The 23,188-nt window shown below is 42.8% G+C and overlaps 1 protein-coding gene across 1 annotated transcript in view; it reads right to left on the reverse strand.

Moving 5' to 3' along the window:
* The window catches only part of LOC107121984 (cytochrome P450 4V2), a 35,816-nt gene extending 13,309 nt beyond the window's left edge, over nucleotides 1-22,507 (reverse strand). Inside the window, exons 1-6 of the mRNA XM_015425003.1 lie at nucleotides 22,196-22,507; nucleotides 12,830-12,942; nucleotides 6,005-6,090; nucleotides 5,051-5,241; nucleotides 4,197-4,266; nucleotides 3,209-3,335 (exon numbers count right to left, since the gene is read on the reverse strand). Of these exons, the coding sequence (XP_015280489.1) occupies nucleotides 3,209-3,335; nucleotides 4,197-4,266; nucleotides 5,051-5,241; nucleotides 6,005-6,090; nucleotides 12,830-12,942; nucleotides 22,196-22,406 (798 nt within the window). The 5' untranslated portion in view covers nucleotides 22,407-22,507. The remainder of the gene's footprint in view (nucleotides 1-3,208; nucleotides 3,336-4,196; nucleotides 4,267-5,050; nucleotides 5,242-6,004; nucleotides 6,091-12,829; nucleotides 12,943-22,195) is intronic.
* Between the last annotated feature and the right edge of the window lie 681 nt (nucleotides 22,508-23,188).

Genomic DNA, 23,188 nt, shown 5'->3' on the forward strand with positions numbered 1-23,188 from the left:
GGAGGAAAAAGAGATTATCCTGCACATGTGAGTTACTTCCCAGGTGTGCAGAAAAATCTAAAAACTTTAAAATATAGAGGGGGGAGTTTAAAAACAGCCAAAAAGTAAAACAGAGTTCACTGCGGCTGCGTAGAGAACGGACTTACCAGGGCAGAGGGGGAGGAGCCTTCTCTCCCCGTCCCTCTCTCTCCTGTTGTTCTGATAGCACTGAGTCCTCCCCATGGCCACGCCCCCTCCACCGAACGTTCAAGCCTCCAACAGACAACATTGTGATTTAAAGCAAACTGCAGCAGCTCTCAGCTCTCTTCACTGTGCTTGGGCAGCTCCTTCCACTTTGCAAGAAGGAAGCGCACATACATACCACCATCCCGGGGGAAACTGGAGCAGGTGAGAGAAGTTCCCAGTGCCTCCGCTCTTCTTCTTCCCCCACCTCCTCCCAGCTAATTACGTTTTAGGTTTATTGATTGAAGGGGGGGGGAAACAGAGTGGGCAGGGAGGAAAACCTCTTTTTCTTCGGAGAATGCAAGAGTGTGAGTGTGTGCCAAACTTCCTTCTCAGATACTAGATGCTAGAGCCAGCAAGCTTTTCCATCACCCTTTGCAAAGAAGCCTGGAACAGAAGGATTTTTCCCAGAGGTGGGTCAGCCTGGCCAGGTCTTTCCCTGCATTGGAATGCCAATAGAGTGGGAATGGCAGAGGCTTCAAATGTAGCTCCCCCCCCCCAGCGACGCTGCTCTTTGATGCCTCATCCTGACCAAAGTGGTATTGCGTAAATCAGCTGTAATGTTGAGTTACAGTAGTTTAGTCATGGGAATGCTATTAAAACTGCAGAGCTCTGATAACAATGATTACTTTTAAACTGTGGGGTTTCTCTGGACTGCAGCCACCAGTGTTCCCTCTAAGCTGAGTTAGTGTGAGCTAGCTACAGCTTTTTAGCCTCCAGCTCACATTTTTGTCCTAGCTCAGGGAGTCACATATATATATTGTGGACATTTTCAGTTGCTGCCCCATTTTATGGAACAGACTCCCTGGACATGTGAGAAAGACTTCCTCATTGATGACTGAATTTGGAGGATCAGTGAGTGGGAGAAACAGGGGCTTCAAGTGGCAATGCTATGAATTCTCTTGCTGGCTTCTGGTGTAAGTTTTAGTTCTACGTTGTCATCCACTTTGGATCCCAGATTTCTGGGACGATGGTAGGCTTATACATATTTTACACAAATAATAAATCACTATCACTAAGGTAAAGGTAAAGGTAAAGGTTCCCTTGCTCGAAAGCCAGTCGAATCCGACTCTAGGGATGCGGTGCTCATCTCCGTTTCCAAGCCGAAGAGCCAGCGCTGTCCAAAGACGTTTCCGTGGTCATGTGGCCGGCATGACTAAACACCAAGGAGCACGGAACGCTGTTACCTTCCCACCGAAGTGGTACCTATTTATCTACTTCCAATGTTTTGCTTTCGAACTGCTAGGTTGGCAGGAGCTGGAACTAGAGACAGGAGCTCACCCCGTCTTGCAGCACCCAGGTCTTGAACTGCTGAACTACTGACCTTCCACAGCCTGCAGTTCAGCATCTTAACCACTTGAGCCACCACAGCTCCACTAAATCACTAAACCCATGCACAATTCTTCTGGGAACAAGGACTTAATTCTGACAAGCAGAATATCAAATTGGTTTAGCAGATCATTATCACCTCTAACAAAGCATACTTAAAATGTAAAATAACTATTTTTAAAAAAGAAGTAGCTATTTTCAGCCAATCTAGACCACACTTCTCCCTAGATTCAGCCATCAACTGGAAATCAGTTTTGAACATTTGACATTCAAGTCAGCAACTGACCCTATAATATTTGAACATATACTACTAATAAACAATGGGATACTTTTAATCCAGCAACCAAACAGAGCCTCTGAGGTATAGTGCTTAAAACACTGGTGCTGGATCTGGGAGATTCACCATGAAACTCAGTTGAAGGCCTAAAGACCCTCAATTAGTTTAATTTACCTTGCAGGTCTGTTTTCAGATTAAATGAAATATCCCATGTGTGGCAGAATCGGCCTGCTCTGGCCTGCAGGCCCTATTCCACCCTGCCCTCCAAGGTTTTTCCAACATCTGGAGAGGCTTTTCTTTCTCTCTCAGGTAGCCCATCACCACCAACTGACGTTTGTAAGGGATTTCCCACTGAGGCCTTGTCTCTGTTTGCCACTGCCCAGCACCTGGTCACCACAAGGACAGTTTACTGCCTTGTGTGCCCCTGGAGGAATAGACACTTGCCAACTGCCTGTGTTTCCCCTGGCACTCCTTTTAAAATAGTGTGTCTGAGACAGTGGAAGTCTATGTGGTACAGAAACCCACTGCCAGCATAAAAAGTTATAAAGTATTTATTACAAAGAAAATGTTCATAAGCACACTTTTAGCACAGCACCGGATTGAGCAAAGATTCCAAAAGAAATGGGTAAAACACAAATCCTCTGTCTCTCTCTCTATACATGCCCTCTCAGATGTTAAAATATAAGACAAGTTCTTTAGCTCAGGAATTCTAGATCTCTACACAATTACTACTGAAGCTTGCTCCAATTTTTAGGTGAGCACATGATCTCTGCCTTCCCAATGGAGAGGTCTGCATGCTCTCATGGACTCAGCACCGAGGGAAGAGAGACTTCCTTCCTGCTGCAAGGAGTTCTTATCATATCTGTTTCTCCACCCACTGACCAGGTCACACCAAGTCAAAGAGGCTTTCCTGGAGATTTCCAGGAATCTTCTTCCTGAAGACTCTCTAGGATTCTATTCCTTCAAATCTCTGTTCCCTGCTTGTGGAAAGTGGGAGATCTTGACCCACCCATTATCTCTCCTGCTAGATCTATTAGCATTTATATGAAGGTGAGCTGAGGTACATCTGGGAAGCAACTGAACTGACTCCCTTCCCCCCACCTGGTCTCTGCCCAGAGGATGGAAAAAACTTTTAAACCACAATGTGAAGGTTTTGCTCATTTCAAACCTCCCAATAAAAAAAATGTGTTTCTTCACACCATGTGTGCTCACTTGAGCTCCACAGAGGATGTGGAAGATACAAATGTGATACATGAATGAATAAGGTCACAAAAATGTCAACAAGCAAATCTGGAAGAACTTTCATATTGCATCTCGACAGGATGACTTTGATCTTTCTGACCATGCAATGCTACGGGAAGGAATAACTCAGCACCTTACATTATCAGTAAAACTGTGAAGGATCTTCAGCCCTCTGCGATGCTCTCTTCCTTCACTGAACATGAGATACAAAAGATCAGCCCAAAGCCAGGGACTTTTCTGTCTGTGGTGAATCAACTCACTCATCCTAAAGTAACACACAACAGCATTAAAATGTATTTTGTTCTACAAATGGGTTCTAAAGAACAAGGAACAGCCTGGATTTCTTGGTAATGAGTTGAACAACAGCTGATCATATACAAAGTCAGAAGTGACATAATTGTTTACATGTCAAAGGGATACAAATGGCCCCTGATTAAATATTTACAGGGAAACTCTATCGAAAATTCCAGCTGGATCAGGCACATTTTGTCCTTTGTGTATGCTCCAAAGAGAACTTGCCTGATCCACATGGTATGACATCTGCCACTTGGAGTGCTTTCAAGCAGCCACCACCAAGACATCCATACAATGGCCTTGAAATAAGTTGAATATTTTTACACTTGTAGTGGATAAATTGACAGAGGGTAGTGCATATCCCAAAACCAGCTCACAAAGCAGAAATTTCCCCCTAATGTTTAAATGGGAAGCTGCTTGCCCAAGCTCATTTGAGTGCATGAAATTAACGGCATACTTCTTTGGTTCCACACTTCAATTACCAACCCAATAGTGAAAGAAATGGGTAGGAAGACACTTGCTGGTCAGCAACTTGTGAGGAGGGAGGGAAGGGTACTTAAGTTTGGCAACCTCTACTCTCTTTCCTTTCCAAGTGGCTCTTTAGCAATATTAGTTGTTGACCAGAACTTCTATGATGTCATATGTTTCTGACAACAAAGATGGGGGAGAAGAGTTTCTGTCCCCATTCTCTTCATGAGGGTCCAACAACTCCTCAGGAACAAAATTTCAGCATTCTAGGTTGGCTGCAGAAGGAGGGGAGGCAGGAAAGCCCTGCTTCCTGCAGGACATGGGCCAAGAACTTCAGTGAACAAATAATCATACTTCCACCTACCTATAGACAGACCGAACATATTCCGAGTCACTATTGCTTTGGGCACCTATGTTCTTTCCCATAGCTGTTTCTGGAAATAGGAAAGAAAGAGAAATTAGCAAAATAATCACCTACCTATACACTGAAAATGAGCTATTCCTATCCCTTTGTTTGTAGTTAAAGGCTTCTTTCCCAACTACTGGTTAAATTGCAGCAGCCTGCGATACACACATACCCTGGGATTTGCCAGCTTCCCCTCCCCTCTACTCTCATCTGTTTCCACATTCTAATCCGAATATATCCAGTTCTTCCCCTCACCCCCAGATCAGATTTAAAATTCCTTTTTTGTACCATGGTGAAAAAAAGAATCAGCACTTTATTGAATAGTTTTTTAAAAAATGTTAAAGGGTAGGTGGCTCAAGTGGTTAAGACACTGAACTGCAGACCGGAAGGTCAGTAGTTCAGCAATTTGAGACCCGAGTGCCGCATGATGGAGTGCGCTCCTGTCTTTGGTCCTAGCTTCTGCCGACCTAGCAGTTCAAAAGCTAGTAGATAAATAGGTACCACTTTGGTGGGAAGGTAACAGCGTTCCGTGCGCCTCGATGTCTAGTCATGATGGCCACATAACCATGGAAATGTCTTTGGACAGCGCTGGCTCTTCAGCTTGTAAACGGAGATGAGCACCGCATCCCTAGAGTTGGATTCGACTGGCTTTCGAGAAAGGGAAGCCTTTACCTTTACCTTTTACTAACAAAAAGTAACATCTCGTATAACACATGCAACAATAAACCAGCTGGCATAAAACCTGAAATGTTTAGATGTTGTATTTATTACAATACTTTCATAGCAACTAATAAAAATTTGTTGGGATTTACCACAGATTATATCAAGGGTACATAGAGTAATGTATAGAAAGCAATCAAATGCCTCTTTGTCCACATGCTTTTCAAGTTTCTCAACAAGGATACTGGCTTGTTCATTCATCACTTCTAGGAAGTCTGTTAAGATGGTGAAATGGAAGGTGGGAGTTAACATCTTTCTTCTGGTCCGCCATTTGCTTCCAGAACTGCAAAACAGAGGTTTTAAAATAATCTCTGAGACTTGGTGCCCTGATAATATTTACTGTGATAAAATAGATCTGGTCTCCTTACAATGAGCCTGAGGTATCACTGTCAAACATAGTATTCTGACTACTTGAAGCCTATTTTACCAACTTTATAGCCCCAGCAACTTCAGTTTATTGGATTGGTCAGCAATAAGTATTCCTTTCTGAAGCTCAAATCTATCTAAACTATTTATTGCTCCAGCTTCCAACTCAGAACACCCAGTCCAAAGCTCAGTGTCCTGGCTTTCAACCCTGCATCTTCTACTTACATACTGTATACATAGAATAAATAGGCTCCCTCCATGTGATCTGGACAGGGTGGTGGCAATGGTGGTAGTCACGAGTACTGAGCACTGGCACCATTTGCAGGGGGTCTCTCCCAAGTAGTAATGGGGGAACTGGAGAAATTGGTGCAACTTTTTTTTTTTTTTTACCAGGAAAAAAGCACTGAATTTTGAACCCAAGTTTTTTCAAACATTCCTGATTAAAGGATCCTACTTGCATACATTTTCTACACATGCAGGCTCCATGTTCGTGAGCTGGCAATCACACGTAGGCAGGGCCAATCCATTCATACCCACTCCCTCATACTCATGCTGATTTCAATATATACAATGTCACGTGTAGAGGAGCTACTATCTCAACAGTTCTGGAAGATCCAACTGGCCTGTGCTCTAAAACAGCATATGCTAGCTGTCAAAGTTCAAGTTATATGTAACTTTACCTTGTAAGAAGTCCTGTTCCCAGCCAAGGATGGAGATACTTATAGAAAGAGGCTTTCTCAATGTGCTTTGAGCTGCTCAAAACCACCTGCCAGTAGATGAAAACAACATACCGTCTGAGCAAAGCAACAATTACCCATCTCCTCACTATCCATTCCATTTAGCTTTAAAAGTCTGCTAACTAAACAAATATTTTTTCAGTTGAAGATGATTCTTTGAGATTAGCATACCATTAATACTCCAAAGTGGTGAGAGTGGTTTACCAAAGGAAAAATACAGAAATATATTATTTAGCAGTCTTGCACAGTGTCTTCAGATTTGCCACATGCACAATTGCAGGCAGGTTTATTTTTATATTGATAATTTATTGTTTTAATTGTAAGCTGCCTTACACAGCACTCCAGAGAGTTGGCACAGAAATCTCCTAAATAAATGAATAAATCTGCTGCATAAAAAATACCTCAAATTTTGCACCAATGAAAGCCAAAGCTAACAACAGAAGTGGAATTCTGCAACTCATATATCTTTGGATTAATTTATTCATTGTTTTAAAAAACTATATATTAACTTCTGCTAGTCAAAAGGATGGGCCAGAAGGGGCCACAAGATGCTGAAGCCTCTTGTTTGGACCTCTGGAAATTTTATTCAGCAAGTTCTCTGGCTTCTAAGATTTACCAGGCGTTGCTTGCATAAAGTATCCTTTAAAAGAGAAAAAGAGAGAAAGCTAGTTTCCTACAAAGGCATAGCCTATTTACATCCATTTGTCTAATGTTTCTTTTTATTGTGACCAGGGCTGAACACACTGACTGCCTATTATTTTACTATTGTCAAATATTTCACGAAAGGATACCATTATGAAGGTACCATTTGTTAGCCAAAAATAAGTGCCACTTTGTGGTAATCATACACAAACCTAGCAGTATAGCAAAGGTTTCCCCAACTGGTCATCTCTAGACATTTCGAAACAGGGACAAAACATAAATAGTCGCTAATGGTGAGGTCATTGGCTAGTACCAACCATGACTCCATTTTGCTTGCTGAAGAAATCAGGAGGAAAACCATCTTAGTTTTTTATTTCTATTTTTTCTTTTTAAAAAAATCTTTCCTTCTAAAAATTATTTTTCAAATGTAGGCTGATGCTGGTGTTCTAAATTAAAAGCCAAAAGGAAGAAGTGTTCTGTGAATTGTTCAGATTTATAGAAACCTTAGCAGACACTGTTAAACTATATAATAATTTTGTATAATTCTTTCAAAAGTTAATTTTATTACTTCACCTAAGTTTTATTAGCACTTGTTGTTGTTCAGTCGCACAGTCGAGTCCGACTCTTCGCTACCCCATGGACCAGCTCCCGCCAGGCCCTCCTGTCTTCCGCCGTCCTCTGAAGTTTGCTCAATTTCATGTTTGTTGCATCTATGACACTGTCTAACCATCTAACTGTCTAACTAGTTGATGACTGAAGTACTGTTTTTATTGTTTTGATAACGTTAGAGACAAACTAGATGTGACCGCCATGAGGATGCTGCCACCATTTTAAAGTCATTTTAAAAATGCCATGAGGGCTTGATCCTAATCAGGTCCCCAGGGCAGTACTCTTAGTTTACCACCTTCTGCAACTTTTCAGGTAGGGTTGCCAGCCTCCAGGTGGGGTCTGGGGATCTCCTGCTTTTACAACTGATCTCCAGCTGACAGAAATCAGCTCCCCCAGAGAAAATAGCTGCCTTGAAGGGTGGACTCTATGGCACTGTACCACACTGAGGCCCCCCCCCTTCCCAAACTCCGTCCTCTCCCGGATTCACGCCCAAAGTCTCCAGGTATTTTCCAACCCAGACCTGGCAACACTATTTTCAGGTGCTGAAACAGCCTCAAGGGGCCTGTTCCAGGGGAACAAGAGTGTCATACTGTGGGCCCAAGCAGGATTGGGCCATCATGGCATTTTAAACAACATTAAAATGGCAGCAGCATCCTTATGGCTGCCATGAGGATATCTTCACATCTAATTTGGCCCTTTGAAAAGAAAGGAATATAAAGGGTTGACCATGTTCTTACAAAATCACCAAACGAGTTATAAATGGTTGGTGCCCGAAGGACTAGTTTTCAAGTTTAAAGATAAAAGAGAGAAAATAGACTCCATCTTCAAGGCTCAAGATTTTTTGAAAAGGCACGCCAGCAAAGAAGAAGGGGCAGAACTGGCCAAGTGGATGTTGACATTAAGCGTGGAAGACAGCAGCTCGGAGGGAGAGGTACAGGACGAGGAAACCAGAGGAGCGATGGGTTCGAAGTATAACCTGAGAGAGAAAACCCAAAGTCTAGAAACTCTTTCTATTTTTCGGATTACGCTTTGAAAGTGAAATTAATCTCAGAAGGACATTACTAACATATTAATTGCTATGTTTAACAGAAATAGAAGAAAAGAAGAGCGCCTGACTGCAGAAGAAATGATGGACTTTTAACTTTTAATACTAAAAGAATAATATACTAATACATTAACACCACTCAACTCTTTTCTTTATCCCTCTATATACCCTTCCTATTTTTCTGAATTTTAAGCGTAATATCTCTCCTTTTTAGGAGAGGGAATAAAACTTTTTTTAAAAAGATGCTGAAACCTCATGTTTGGACCTCTGGACATTTTATTCAGCAAGTTCTCTGGCTTCCAAGATTTACCAGGCGTTGCTTGCATACCTTAAAGTATGCTTTAAAAGAGAAAAAGAGAGAAGAGCAGCAAGTGACATTCTCAGGAAGCTGAATTCCACAGAAAATAATACAATGTGTATCTTTTCTGAATGCCTGCTAAATCCTGACATATGCACAGCATTACCCATATGGCCATGACAATATCATTCCTGAGGCATATTTTGACTTTTAAAACTGGATAGATGTGAGCAGCTAGTTTCCTACAAAGGCATAGCCTATTTACATCCATTTGTCTAATGTTTCTTTTTATTGTGACCAGGGCTGAACGTCTAATGTTTCTTGACTGCCTATTTTACTATTGTCAAGTATTTCACGAAAGGATACCATTATGAAGGTACCATTTGTTAGCCAAAAATAAGTGCCACTTTGTGGTAATCATACACAAACCTAGCAGTATAGCAAAGGTTTCCCCAACTGGTCATCTCTAGACATTTCGAAACAGGGACAAAACATAAACAGTCACTAATGGTGAGGTCATTGGCTAGTACCAACCATGACTCCATTTTGCTTGCTGAAGAAATCAGGAGGAACACCATCTTACTTTTTTATTTCTAATTTTTCTTAAAAAAAATTATTTTCTTCTAAAAAATATTTTTCAAATGTTGGCTGATGCTGGTGTTCTAAATTAAAAGCCAAAAGGAAGAAGTGTTCTGTGAATTGTTCAGATTTGTAGAAACCTTAGCAGACACTGTTAAACTATATAATAATTTTGTATAATTCTTTCAAAAGTTAATTTTATTACTTCACCTAAGTTTTATTAGCACTAGGTGATGACTGAAGTACTGTTTTATTGTTTTGATAACGTTAGAGACAAACTAGATGTGACCGCCATGAGGATGCTGCCACCATTTTAAAGTCATTTTAAAAATGCCGTCCTCTGAAGTTTGCTCAATTTCATGTTTGTTGCATCTATGACACTGTCTAACCATCTAACTGTCTAACTAGTTGATGACTGAAGTACTGTTTTTATTGTTTTGATAACGTTAGAGACAAACTAGATGTGACCGCCATGAGGATGCTGCCACCATTTTAAAGTCATTTTAAAAATGCCATGAGGGCTTGATCCTAATCAGGTCCCCAGGGCAGTACTCTTAGTTTACCACCTTCTGCAACTTTTCAGGTAGGGTTGCCAGCCTCCAGGTGGGGTCTGGGGATCTCCTGCTTTTACAACTGATCTCCAGCTGACATAAATCAGCTCCCCTGGAGAAAATGGCTGCTTTGAAGGGTGTACCATGCTGAGGCCCCTCCCCTCCCCAACTCCTCCCCTCCCCAAACCCTGCCCTCTCCCAGATCCACCCCAAACGTCTCCAGGTGTTTTCCAGCCCAGACCTGGCAACACTATTTTCAGGTGCTGAAACAGCCTCAAGGGGCCTGTTCCAGGGGAACAAGAGTGTCATACTGTGGGCCCAAGCAGGATTGGGCCATCATGGCATTTTAAACAACATTAAAATGGCAGCAGCATCCTTATGGCTGCCATGAGGATATCTTCACATCTAATTTGGCCCTTAGTATTTAAAATACTTGATCAATATTTGACCACTATTTCACTGGTCAAATGCCCAGCTCTATTTAGTCAGCTCAGACAACACCAAACTGTCTTAATCATAGTTTAGAACCCAAGCTAAGATGTGACCTTCCAAATGTACAGGCAAATGTACTGAGCTTCTTGTCTACTTTCCTTTTCTGACTGGCCAGCAGCTTCCAGAGTCCATGAGAACTGGATCGCCTCCCTTAATTAAGCTCACCATTTTACAAAGATAAATAGTTGGTGCTAATCATTTCTGTTTCAATTCCCAAAAGAAAAGAAAGTCTGCCCTCATACTTGCCCAGAAGCTAGGATTGCAAATGGTGAGAGGGTTGGGGGTAGGGACATGGGTATGTGTGACATCAGCTGTGTCGCTGTGTCATTTCTGGGAAAAACAAAAAGTGGCATAGGGAAACACTAGGAATTGCTGGAGAAACCATAGTGGGAGGCCCAGCAGTCCTTACAGAAGCCAATCCACAGGCTGTGGAACTGCTGCTTCATGATCCTAAATGTCAGGGGGTGATGTTAAATTGAAAGTATCTTACAGGTCTCAGACCCCCTTCTTTTATGATGACATCACAAGTTCCCAGAACTCACTGGGGGGCTAACCCCTGGAAAACGCAACATCACAACATCAGCATAACCCCTGCTTAGAGGGTGAACAGGTTCTCCCACCTATTCATCCACAGGTTCTGTCATCTACCTCCATGTCTCACCTTCAGTGGCAAGCTGGTCACTAGATAAATTAACACAGCAGGTGAGAGAGGAGAAGATTACAGGGCTGGGGAATGAATGAGCTGTGTACATATGAATGTGTACATATTTCATATATTATATTCTTTTGTTGTACTGCTCTTTAGTTTTGTAAATCTACTTTTTGTATATCACACTTTATAGTACATTCGATAATTCTGTAATCTGGTTTTTATGTCTGCTGTATGCATTATATTGCTTCTACTGCATCATCTTTGATCGTACAACCCACCTGGAGCCTCAGTGAGAAAGACAGCCTATAAATGAAGATCTGGAATCTGAAGTGGTGGATTTCCATATCTTAGTCCAAGTTGGGTCATCTAATGTCGTTCTATCGTAGCTTTGTTCAACTGACCTTAGTTATTTTTGATAAAGCAATTCTGCACATCAAAATCCAGCATAAAACTCCACCTTTTTATTATTAGAGTGCAATCAATGCAAATGTGTCCCGTTTTAGTGATTCTTGATCATTACACACAGAGAGAGACCCAGAGTGCTCAACAGAAGTTCTGAAACTAGTAGATAATTAACATGACGTCTGCATTAAAAGCAACTGTTATTCTGATAATGTGAATTGAAGTTCAAAGTTTTATATAACCTAAGCACAAAACATTTCTGTCTGTTGTTCTTGGATAACATATGTGTATCAGCGGGTTCCAAGGTTGTTTACAGCAAAGCTATTTAAACATGAGATGCAACCAAAAAAGGAAGCTTGCCTAAACAGTCCAGGCTACATAGCAACAATTAATACTGGGCAAGAGTTAATAGTTCAGTTCTCAGCATAGTTCCTCAAAAGAAAGTCTCAATACGTTTCATCAGACTTACTCCCAGGAAAACATGCCTAGGATTGTACCCTGTTATTTAGAGTTCTAGGCAGGGGTCATTTGGGGGGGGACGCGGGGGGACGCCATCCCCCCGAGTGAGGTGCGGGAGGGCGGGGCCTGGAGCTCCCTGCTGGTGCCCGCTGGAGGTCGCCGCTGGCTGTGGGGAGGACACACTTCCGGTGATGTCAGGGGGTGTGGCATATGCTAATGAGTTATGCTAATGAGTCCCCCTAGCTCTTTTTCTATGAAATGACCCCTGGTTCTAGGGCCCAAGTGAATGCTATCAGGATCTACGTAAAAGCAGCTGCACTGGATGTGATCAATAGCCCATCTACTCAGGTATCCTGCTGTACAGAGTGCCAACCAGATACAACCAGGACATGGGGGCCAAAGTGCTGCGAGGACTGATTTGGGAGAAAGGGGTCCTGCCTTCCCCCTCTTCGTTTTCCCAAGCCAAAACAGTGCCCAGGGCCACATTATTTTCCATGAAAAGGAGGTCATATCCTGTTCTGGGAATGCGTAGTTACAGGCAGTGAAGACCTGTTTGCAAAAAGGAAAACAAAGGAAGTGAGAGGAAAAGGTCAGTACTCGTGAATGGTGCAGATGGGAAGGAGCCTGTCTCTCCCCCCCCCCCATGCACTGGTTCGAAAAGCACTTTTAAATGGAGTTCCTATCAGAAACTTGCAGGTGCAATACGGCTACAAGCCTTCATGGCAGGACCTCATAGTTTAGTTCTCATGCTGTGGCATTCTTTGTAGAACTGGGTTCATACCAAGGCCTAAATATATAGATTTAGCAAGATCAAAATTACTTCTGTGCACTGTGTGAAATGGCCATTAACGTCCAGAAAACCTAAATTTAAAATTTTTTAGAAAGCTGTTTGTTGCAATATCAGGGGCTCACACGTGTCATATTTCTGTGCTTTGCTTAACTAAGACTGTAATCATAAATACTTTAATAAGGCTTTCTTCAAAGTAAATATATTTAGGACCCCGCTGCAAATATATTAACGACTGAGAAAGAAACGCACCTCTACAGTTTCTGCATGATATAAGACCAGAAGCGGCAAAGGTCCTACCCATATCTTCATTAGTGGAACATTCCGCCACTCAGTAGAGTAAGCCAAGATTTGCTTGAAGAAAGCTGGAAAACATACATGCTATTTGAATAAGTCCAAATAAGAAATTCAGTGACCTCAAAACCACTACTTTGTCAAAAACGCTTATAAAAACACCATATATCATAAACATACAATCTCTATGTAGTTCAACAACCACACAGCAGGAAGACAGCCTGATATGCACTTCTAGATTGCCGTCTGAAAATATAAACCATAAATATAAAACATAAAGTGTAGATATGAAGATGTTTTTACCTCCTCTTCCAGATGAAGACAAGAATGCACAGCAATCATTCATAAAGAACATCGTAATAACAGGATTCGGTTTATTTCTATGTCATTTTAGTCATATAACTAGCCATTCTCATAGTGGCTGCATTCAGGTGTCATGTTTGTACAAACGGTACTTGAAAACTGTGAGACCGATTCCGCAAAAGCAGTTGTTCTGCCCTCGGTCTCCCACTTCCCCCGGTTGTACTCAATTTCCCACTATTTGCTGTACGGCCACATTTTGACCCGCATCACCTCCCAATTTCCCCTCTGTCTTCTTGGTCCTAAGGGTCCTAAGGATGATGAAGACGAACAGTAAATCGGGGTGAAATGCGGGTTAAAATTGCGGCCACGCAGCAAATAGTGGGAAATTGAACAGTACAACCGGGGGAAGTGCGAGACCGAGGGCGGAACAACTGCTTTTGCGGAATCAGTCTGAGGCTCCATTCCAAGGAGTCATGTGTTGCTTCTATAACCTCTCAAATATATACTTTGGTACTCGTCTGGGGCCTTATGCAAAAACTTACTAGTGGATATACTACCACAGAGGGGATCAGGATCAAACCTGCTAGCTCTCTGGGTAAATATTTTAAAAAATTCTCTCTTTTTTTTGTAAGCTGTTGTAGTTCCCTCATGGGAGAAAACTGGCCTAAAGTGCACAACTAAATAAACAGACTGAGACGTCAACATGAGGAGCAGGGCCTTCTCTGCCCCAGCAACCCCTCTGTGGAATATTCTCAATCAGGGCTCTTTCTGTAGCAGGAACTCCTTTGCATATTAGGTGACACACCCCTAATGTCCTCCAAGAGCTTACAGAGCTCTTCTTACAAGGGCTACTGTCTCTTGGAGTATTGGCTACATTAGGGGTGTGTCGCCTAATATGCAAAGGATTTCCTGCTACAGAAAGAGCCCTGCTCTCAACTTCCGTAAGCATATTTATCAGGCATTTGGTTGATTTCCCCCCCTTCTCTTGCCCCTTGTTGCAAATAATCTGGAGGACTCTGAGCACTGTTTGTTTTTTTTTTAAATACTGCCTCATATGTTTTGTTTCTCTCTCATATGTTTTGTTTGAAATCCCCCCCCATGCATGCTAATTTGGTTGATTTCCCCCCCTTCTCTTGCCCCTTGTTGCATATAATCTGGAGGACTTTCAGCACTGATTTTTTTAAAAAAATACTGCCTCATATGTTTTATTTCTCTCTCTCTTTCTCTTTGTGCATCTCATACATTTTACTGGAGTTACTGGTTGTCTAATTTTTAATTTTTTGGGTCATGTTTGAAATCCCCCCCCATGCATGCTAATTTTTAAAAATTTTGTTTTATTGAAGATCTATGGTAATTTGGATTGAATTTTTAAAAAGCCACTCCAAGAAACATCTTGTTGAGGGATGGGATATAAATCACACACCAGCTACGCACAGAAGATACTTCCAAGTCAACGTCTGCACAGGGTTTAATGTGTGTGATAATGGGGAAGAGAAAGCCTTCAGAGATGGCCTTTCAGTAATTTGTAATACGAACAAACTTCAGATTATCTATATCACTGTTTTGACATTCAGCATATTTACCTAAGATATCACTGGAGCTGATTAAGGGTATGGTATACTCGGACTTCATACTCTGCAGATAGGAGTGCACAGGACAGAGCCTGGGAGGCCTACCTGTGGTTCTAAGTACTGCAGATAATACAAAGTGTTCAGTTCATTATGGACTTGACACTATGGTGGGGATGGTGTCCCCCCGCGTCCCCCCCCCCAAATGACCCCTGAGTATCTCCTCCTCCTAACAAGGACTTGAGATTTATCACTCACTATACCTGCTAATATCTTGTGACTATCCCACCCCTTACTGATGCTAATCCAGTGATACCACTATAACTTTCTAACTGTTTCATCCTGCAGGTCATAGCTCAGATTTTACATTAATCCTATTTTGCATATGTATCAACATTTGGGCGTTGTCCTCTCCCACTCTGGCTGGACTGATCTCTCTTTTGATTGGATATTATTTTAAAGGGACCTCCCCTTCCCCCACTTGTCTGCAGCTTTTAATAGAATGCATCAACCTCATGGATGTATTCTTCATGGCTCTGAAGAGAGCAATGACTCACAAAAGCTCATACCCCACTACAAATTTTAATAGTCTTTTATTTTTTGTATGTGTGTGTGCGCACCTGGAAGTCATGGCGACCTCTGGTGACTGACCCCTAACACTGGAGTATATTGAGAGAGGTAGCTGAATAAAGCCCGCCCCTGCCTCCTGGCTCTGGTATTCCATGGAGGTCTCCCATCCAAGTACCTGCCAGAGTCGACCCTGCTTAGTTTCCGAGATATGATGAGATCAAGCTTGCCTGGGCTATCCAGGTCAGGGCAAATTTTGTTAGTCTTAAGGTGCTACTGGATTCTTACTCTTTTCAAATGCTTCTCTGTGAGTCTCTAAAGTGCCACTGGACTCCTGTTTTATTTTCTTAATCACCGGTCACAGCCTATCCTAGTAATTAGAGTCTGCAGGTGAGGTTTTACAATATACATGCTGTATGTATAGGATTGTGGCCTAAGATGTTCATGTCTACAGTATGCCTACTGTGAAACCTCTCCTGCAAACACTGATTACAAGGATAGGCTGTCGCCACGGATTAAGAGAATGACACAGGAAGTTGTGGGTTTAAATCTTCATTTGGCCACAGACTGGCTGTCCTTAATCCAGTCAGTATTACTATTTCATCTATCTGCAGTACTGAGATAACAATCCATTAGGCTTGTTGCCCTAATGAAGTTACAACCTTAGTTACATGAAGATCTCTGTGGGAGATTAGAACAGTTTCAAAACAAAGAACACAAAGTATTCACTTGAGGAAAAGGAAAGCACATTCTTCTTGCAAGTATCTTGAGAGTTAGGCGAATTGGATTGGTCTCAACAAGAGCCATTCTGGATGTGATTAAACTGTGCAGGGGACACAGAATGGGCAACTGTTTGGCACTTCCTGTTCCTGTTCCTCTGTTTCTCCATATCTCATCTCCTCCCCCCCCCCTTTCAGGTGTTCCAGAATTCTTCAAAATCTTCAAAAAAGTTATTCTCAGAACCAAGGTGGCTAAACAGTGAATGACAAAGTTTGAGTCCAGTGGCATACACATGAAAGCTTATACCTTGAATAAAACCTTATTGGTCTTAAAGGCGCCACTGGATTCAAACGTCATTCTGCAATAAAACAAAATTTGAGTCCAGTAGCACCTTTAAGACCAACAAAGTTTAATTCTGGGTATAAGCTTTTGTGTGCACCTGTTTCTCCATCTCATCTCATCTCCTCCCCCCCACTTTCAGGTGTTCCAGAATTCTTCAGAATCCTGAAGTTATTCTCAGAACCAAGGTGGCTAAACAATGAATGACAAAGTTTGAGTCCAGTGGCATACACATGAAAGTTTATACCTTGAATAAAACTTTGTTAGTCTTAAAGATGCCCCTGGACTCATGTTTTTTATTTGTTCAAGTGAGCAGTGCCAGTAGCTCCAGTCCAGTAGCACCTTTAAGACCAACAAAGTTTAATTCTGGGTATAAGCTTTTGTGTGCACACACACTTCTTCAGATACATTGAAACAAGACTTCTTTGACCATTACATATAGGTAGAGAGAGGGTGGGGGTTAGTTGCCCAGAAGGGCTACTTAGAGTCAAGATGAATAAGTAACTGGGCAATAAGTATAGCTGAGATTGAATTAAAGCAGTTAAGATCTGAGAGTAGCAGCAAATTAGTGCACAAATACAGAGTTAACAAACAGATGTGAGAACTAAGTTTGAGTCTAGTATCACCACCAGGGCCAACGAAGTTCAGTTCTGGGTATAAGTGAGAACTGAGAGACTTAGCATGTGTAGATGCACACTACTTCAGATACACTGAAACGGATTTCCTCAATCCTTACATATAGGTAGAGGGGAGTGATAAGTTGCCAGGAACGGCTAATTAGAGTCAAGATGCATAAGTAACTGAGCAATAAATACAGCTAAGTTTGAAATAACACATTTGGTAAGACCTGTGAATAGCAGCAAATTGGCATACGGATAATAAAAGAGTTAACAACAGTTGTGAGAACTAAGTTTGAGTCCAGTGGCATATGTATGGTTAGACTGAAAGATTCTAATCTACTTTAGCAGTAGTAGAAATAGAGGTTCATGGCTTTTCACAATTACATTGTTTAGTGGAACAGAGTTGTTCTTTCACTGGTATGCATTAGTCCATAACCGGGCAGCAAGAGTTAACAAAGTGCAATTGACCAGATATGCCTGCAGGCAAGCAAAACGAACTGTTTCTCAAAAGCCAAAGTTCAAGGCTGGTAAAAAGCAAAATTAAAAAGTGGCAGTTTTCCAGTGATGTACTAGAGGGCCCCAGGGATGTATAATTTGGGGGAGGGGGGAGAAGGAGGAGGAGGAGATTGGATTTATACCCTGCCCTTCACTACTCAAAAGAGTCTCAGAGCAGTTTACAATCCCTTTCCCTTCCCCTCCCCACAACAGATACCCTGTGAGGTAGGTGGGGCTGAGAGAGCTCTTTCAAGAACTGCTCGTGACAGAACAGCTCTGAAACCACTTGTAACTGACCCAAGGTCACACCAGCAGCTGCATGTGGAGGAGTGGGGAATCAAACCAGTTCTCCCAGATTAGAGTCCACGCTCTTAGCCATTACACCAAATTGTCTCTCAGCAGGACAAAGCTGCCAAGTCCAATGTCCAGCAAAGAAAATAAAAACCACCCTGTACATATAAAAATACTGTATCAGAGAAAATCCTTCATCCTGCTTATGCTCATTCTGAAGATACTGAGAAGTATACACTTCTCTGTACAATTATGTGATGCTCCTGACCTATCAAAGTTGAGAATCACAATGTCCTTCAAGACCTCAGGCTTCCCAGGCAACATTACCTCTGCTTAATTCAAGAAGCTGTTCGCCAAACTGCATTAGAGACCAACTTAAAGGTGTAATTCAGCCAAAGATGACCATTTTTAAGACACACTGGATATCAGTCAGAATGTTTACCTTATGCCATTTAACTCTCTTCCACTGGAGCTCCAAAGAGCTATTCATGCCACTTGAGTATTCCTTAATCTAGATCTGAGCTATCTAGTAGGAGTCAACAAGCCACTGGGATTGAAACTGCCGCTTTCATATTTACTGAAACTTCAGATCTGATCCCGTTATTTCCAGGTAAATAAGTAGAGGATTTGCAACCTTAGCATACTTTCAAACAGAAGGGTTCTTATTTATTTATATCCTGTTTTTCTTCCATCTTGGAACTCAAGACGGATTATGTAGGATTCTCAGAAGGTCTCCAAACACTGACCAGACCCAGATCAGCTTTTCTTCATCAAGTCTGATGCATTATGTGACTTACAGCCATATGCTGGGGCTCATTTTCCAACTGTCAGGTGCCTAAGTTCAGTGTGCCTAACATCAGCAAGCCACATGGAGACTATACTGATTCCCATGCCAGTGTTGCTGCTAGTTTGAAGGGCATACTAGAAGATCAGTGTCACAACTGAGAAAATAAGTAAAAAAGATGGATTACCCCAGAATCGTACCTTTTGGAACTATTTTTTTTAACATGGTTGGTTTGTTCCTGCCTTGAGCAGGAAGCTGTCAGGATTTCACTAAAAAAACCCACAACAGCATTTACATCATAGATAGTTGGCATATTATACTTTCCCATAAATATATTTGCATGAGGATTCCTCAGAATCTTAAATATTTCAGTATAGCTGCAAATGCTTCTTTAGTGTTACAGAACATATGGGCAGCAATGTCACCAAATGAGATCTCTGTGCCATGTTCACGTACACCAATGTGGCACAATAATATCACCACTGTGTTTTGACATCATAGGCTCTCGTAAGCTGTATCACAAATGAACAACACTGAAGAAGCCTTTCTGGTCTCCAAGAACTTGCTAGAAATCCACCAGTCTGCTGGAACCTGAAATGTAAGGGGACAGAAAAGGTGGACCTGCATAATCTCTTCAACCTAACCATTTACATTCAGCATTCTACTGCATCTTTGTATGTATATTGTTGTTAAGTGAATTTTATAGTATTGCACTTCTGTATTTGTGTTTTATTGTATTTTAACCTGCTGTACACCACCTTGAGCCTGCCTGTGCAGGAAAGGCGGGTTATAAATCGAAAATAATAAATAAATAAAAATAATATTCCCCCCCCCAGTGATTGTATCACGTATTATAAATGGTATCTTTGTAGCATTTAAAACTATTATGTGATGCTCCTACACTACAATCTGATAAAAGCTTTACCACTGGATTATGCTGCTTGTATAACTCAGTCCTAGTATCTCAGAAATAAATGGTAGACCCTGAAGACTGGGAACTATGCGATAGCTGGCATTTGTTGCCAGTAGCCGCCAGGGAAGGAGGTTAAAAGAGTGGTGATGACAATGGATTTCTTTCTTTGGCTAGGGGCAGCTGATGGTACCACAGCCATGGTGCATATGCTTGTAGCTGTAAAAGCTACAGTGTGCTGTTAAAAGGTTACTATAAGGCTTTCAGATGCTGTAAATAATAGATTACAACATCACCATACCAAAAAATGTGTGGGTCCTAACTGGCCAGAAATTTGGGAAGTATGATGGGGTTGGGTTTAAAAGGAATTAAGCAGTAAATAGTCTGGGATAAAGTATCCGAAGCATGCATTGAAACATTGACATTGAAAGATGGGGACAGTCGCCAATCCTTAATTATCCTGACTGGAAGTGCACAGATGATTAAATCTGCTGTAATAATAATAATAATCTTTCAATTTATTAATCGCTCAATCCTGCAGAGCTGCTGGCTCTGAGCGATTTAGTTACACATTCACAAGGGACTAACAAGGATTCATAGGGGTAAGGGAGGACAACACATATAAATCTTTAAATCGCACACATTCGCAGCAGATGGGGATTTTGTTTCAGCTGTAGACTAGACATGTTCCAGACGGCATTTTTCCCTTGGCTTGGCTTGATGACGTCAGCTTTCTCCAGGACTCCAGGACTGCTTCGAGTCACAACGCCGCACTGCCGCTGCCTGGCTGGAACGGCCCATTACAGGCTTCTTGATGTCAAAGAGATTTTTCTAGGCTTCCGATCTTATGAGCTGGACATTCCGTTCGCCGGCTAACACCTCCCCCGCCGGGGGGGTTAGTGTGCCCTCCCTCTCTAAGGAGTGGTACCCATTTTATCTACTCGCTGAAGCTTTCGAACCGCTGGGTGGACGGCGAGCTGGGGACAAGGCTGGTAGCTCACACCAGCACGGGGCTAGAACTGACAGCCGTTCTGTTCAGCTCAGATGTTACTTATAACCAGAGGATAAATCCCCTGTGCCACCGCTCCCCTGTAGGGTAAGTAAACAATGTACCTAATTCTCAACTTGGCCTCTGTGGTTACTGGAGCCACAGACAGACCAGAAAGATCTTTCTACAAACATGAGAATAGACCCAGGTTTGCAGAAAAATCTGAAATCTAAAAAAAAAAAGTACATTGGAGGTTAACCTACCGCCTGATAGAAGCAGTGCCTATAGATTTAATAAACAAATGCCCTTAGTGGCCATTGCTAAGCAGTTACAATGGTATTGCCAGCCTTTAGCCCTTGGTTTCTGTCAGTAAAAGGCAGGAGCAGGGGGGGCAGACACCTTTCCCAGGTTGTTTTGGCCTTTGAGGAAAGACTCACTGAGGGCCAGGCCTGGCAGCAGCCATGGCCAACCTGATACCATGAAACTTGCATGACTCACCCAAGCCTGGCTGTTTGCTACTGTTCAAAAATACCAAAAACAACATCGTACAGTGGTTAGAGTTTCAAACTAGGATCCGGAAGACACAGGGCCAAATCTCTACTCCACCACGGAAGCTCACTGGATGACTTTGGGCCAGTTACACACTCAGCCTAACCCACCCCACAGGGCTGTTGTGAAGAGAAATGGAGGACAGGAGAATGATGTACGCTGTTTTGGTTCCCCACTGAGGAGAAAGGTGGATTGAATATGAAGTAAACAAATAATCAATATAGCTTAAAATGGGGGAGCAGATAAAAGATAGGCTGGTTCATGGTTGGGAAGGAATGAGGGAAACAGGGGAAACTGAGGATATGGGAAGCTGTCAGGAGAAGAGAAAGAAATAGTGTAGTGAGGGGAATGGAAGGGAAAGTGAGGGGTCCCCTCAAGCCCTTGCAGTTTCCCCACCTGCAACTGGGCTGAGCCTGCCCAGCACCACAAAACTCAGCCCATCTCAGCAGCTGGGACCACACAACTGGCTGGTAAGCGGGAAGAAGAGAAGGAAGCAGGAAAAGGAGAGAGGCTGTGGGGAGTTCGTGGGAAAGGGAAAAGTGGGGAAGGGAAAAAATGAGACGCCCTCTGCAAGTCCTTGTGGGTCCTCCGCTTGTCAAATTATCACTGCAACCTAGAGATGCCAAACACCAGTGGGAAAATGAACGAATGAAAATGTTATGCTTTTTATCTGCCCCCAGGAATTCATCAATCAAACCACTGGCCTGTTGAGGTAGCAATATCTCCAGGATGTTGGGAGCCTCTCCAGCATCTCAGCTGGAAATCTTCCACCTCACCCACTGCCTGATCCTTTTATCTGGTACCTTGTGCATGCAAAGCAGATGCTCAGCCACGGAGCTACAGAATCTCACAGCAGTATACAATGCTGCATTTGGAGTCTCAGGCTGCTTGAATAATCCCTGAATAAGGAAGTCGAGATTCAAATGTCTTATACTTTGGAAATCGGTTGTGTGACTGCATCTTTTTTTCTTTCTCTCTCTCCCACCCAATGCACAAGTACACTCGACTCTTCCCAAAGCCTGGAAACCCCTCCCCCCTCTCTTGAAAACAAAAGGGTGCGTTCAGATCGGCCACTAGAATCCCTGGATGGATGGCGGGCGGGCGGGAAGAAGGGGCGCATCAGATGACGGGAGAGAGAGGGAGGCAAAGCCATGTTAGCGGGGAGGGAGCGGATGCCTAGCCGCCTTTACCTTCCCCGTCGCGCTCAAAGATCAGGACGTTGCCCAGGAACGGATAGCAAGGGCTGACCCCCGGGATGGGCTTCATCTCCTGCCATACTCGAAAGTAGCAGAGCAGCAAACGGGAGGCGGAGGCCACCAGCAGGGTGGCCAGCAAGGCGACCGCGGCCGTCCCCCAGTAGAAGAGCTGGCCGCCCTCCGAAAACTTCTGCAAAAGCTCCATGTCCACCGCGGCGCCGAGAACAGCCGCGCCTTCCGGGGAGCAAAGAGTTTTGCCGCGGGGAGGAGGAGCCCGGAGGGCGAAAAAGGGAGGCCGGCAGAGCACCGAGCGAAGGCGGAGACAGCCGCGCAAGGAAAGAAGGGGGTGGAAGGCAGGCGGCGAGAGAGAGGCTGGCTTGAACATCTGACTTTTCAACCTCTCCTTGGTTTCACTGTTAGCGACTACATTCCTCCTCCTCCCTCCTAGATTTTAAAGGAAAAGACACATTTGTATCTTCTAGACCTAACTCACTCAAGACAAGGCGGGTTACAAAATATGGGACGTACTAAAACTAAGGACAGCGATTGCCCATAGGGAATACATGAGTGCCCATAAAGAATAATGGAGAGTAGGGCTTGCCTAGAGGGAATAGCGCAGTACATAATTGCCAATAGAGAATCCATGGCAGCCCATAGGGAATACTGGAGAGGTCGCTTGCCCATAGGGGATAATGGAGTACATAATTGCCAATAGAGAATCCATAATACCAATAAAGAATCCATAACTGCCCATAAGGAATAATGGAGAGGACGCTTGCCCATAGGGGATAATGGAGTACATAATTGTCAATAGAGAATCCATGATTGCCAAGCAAAATGAAAATTGTTCAGATAAATGTTGGAAATGTAAAAATAAGATAGGTACATTTTATCATATGTGGTGGCTTTGCGATGTAACAAAGAGATACTGGAGATGGATCCACGAGACGATGCAAGAGATATTGAGAACTAAAATACCATTTTTGC

The sequence above is a fragment of the Gekko japonicus genome, unplaced genomic scaffold, assembly GCF_001447785.1.
Source record: "Gekko japonicus isolate JY-2015 unplaced genomic scaffold, Gekko_japonicus_V1.1 scaffold2225, whole genome shotgun sequence".
In the NCBI taxonomy this organism is placed as follows: domain Eukaryota; kingdom Metazoa; phylum Chordata; class Lepidosauria; order Squamata; family Gekkonidae; genus Gekko; species Gekko japonicus.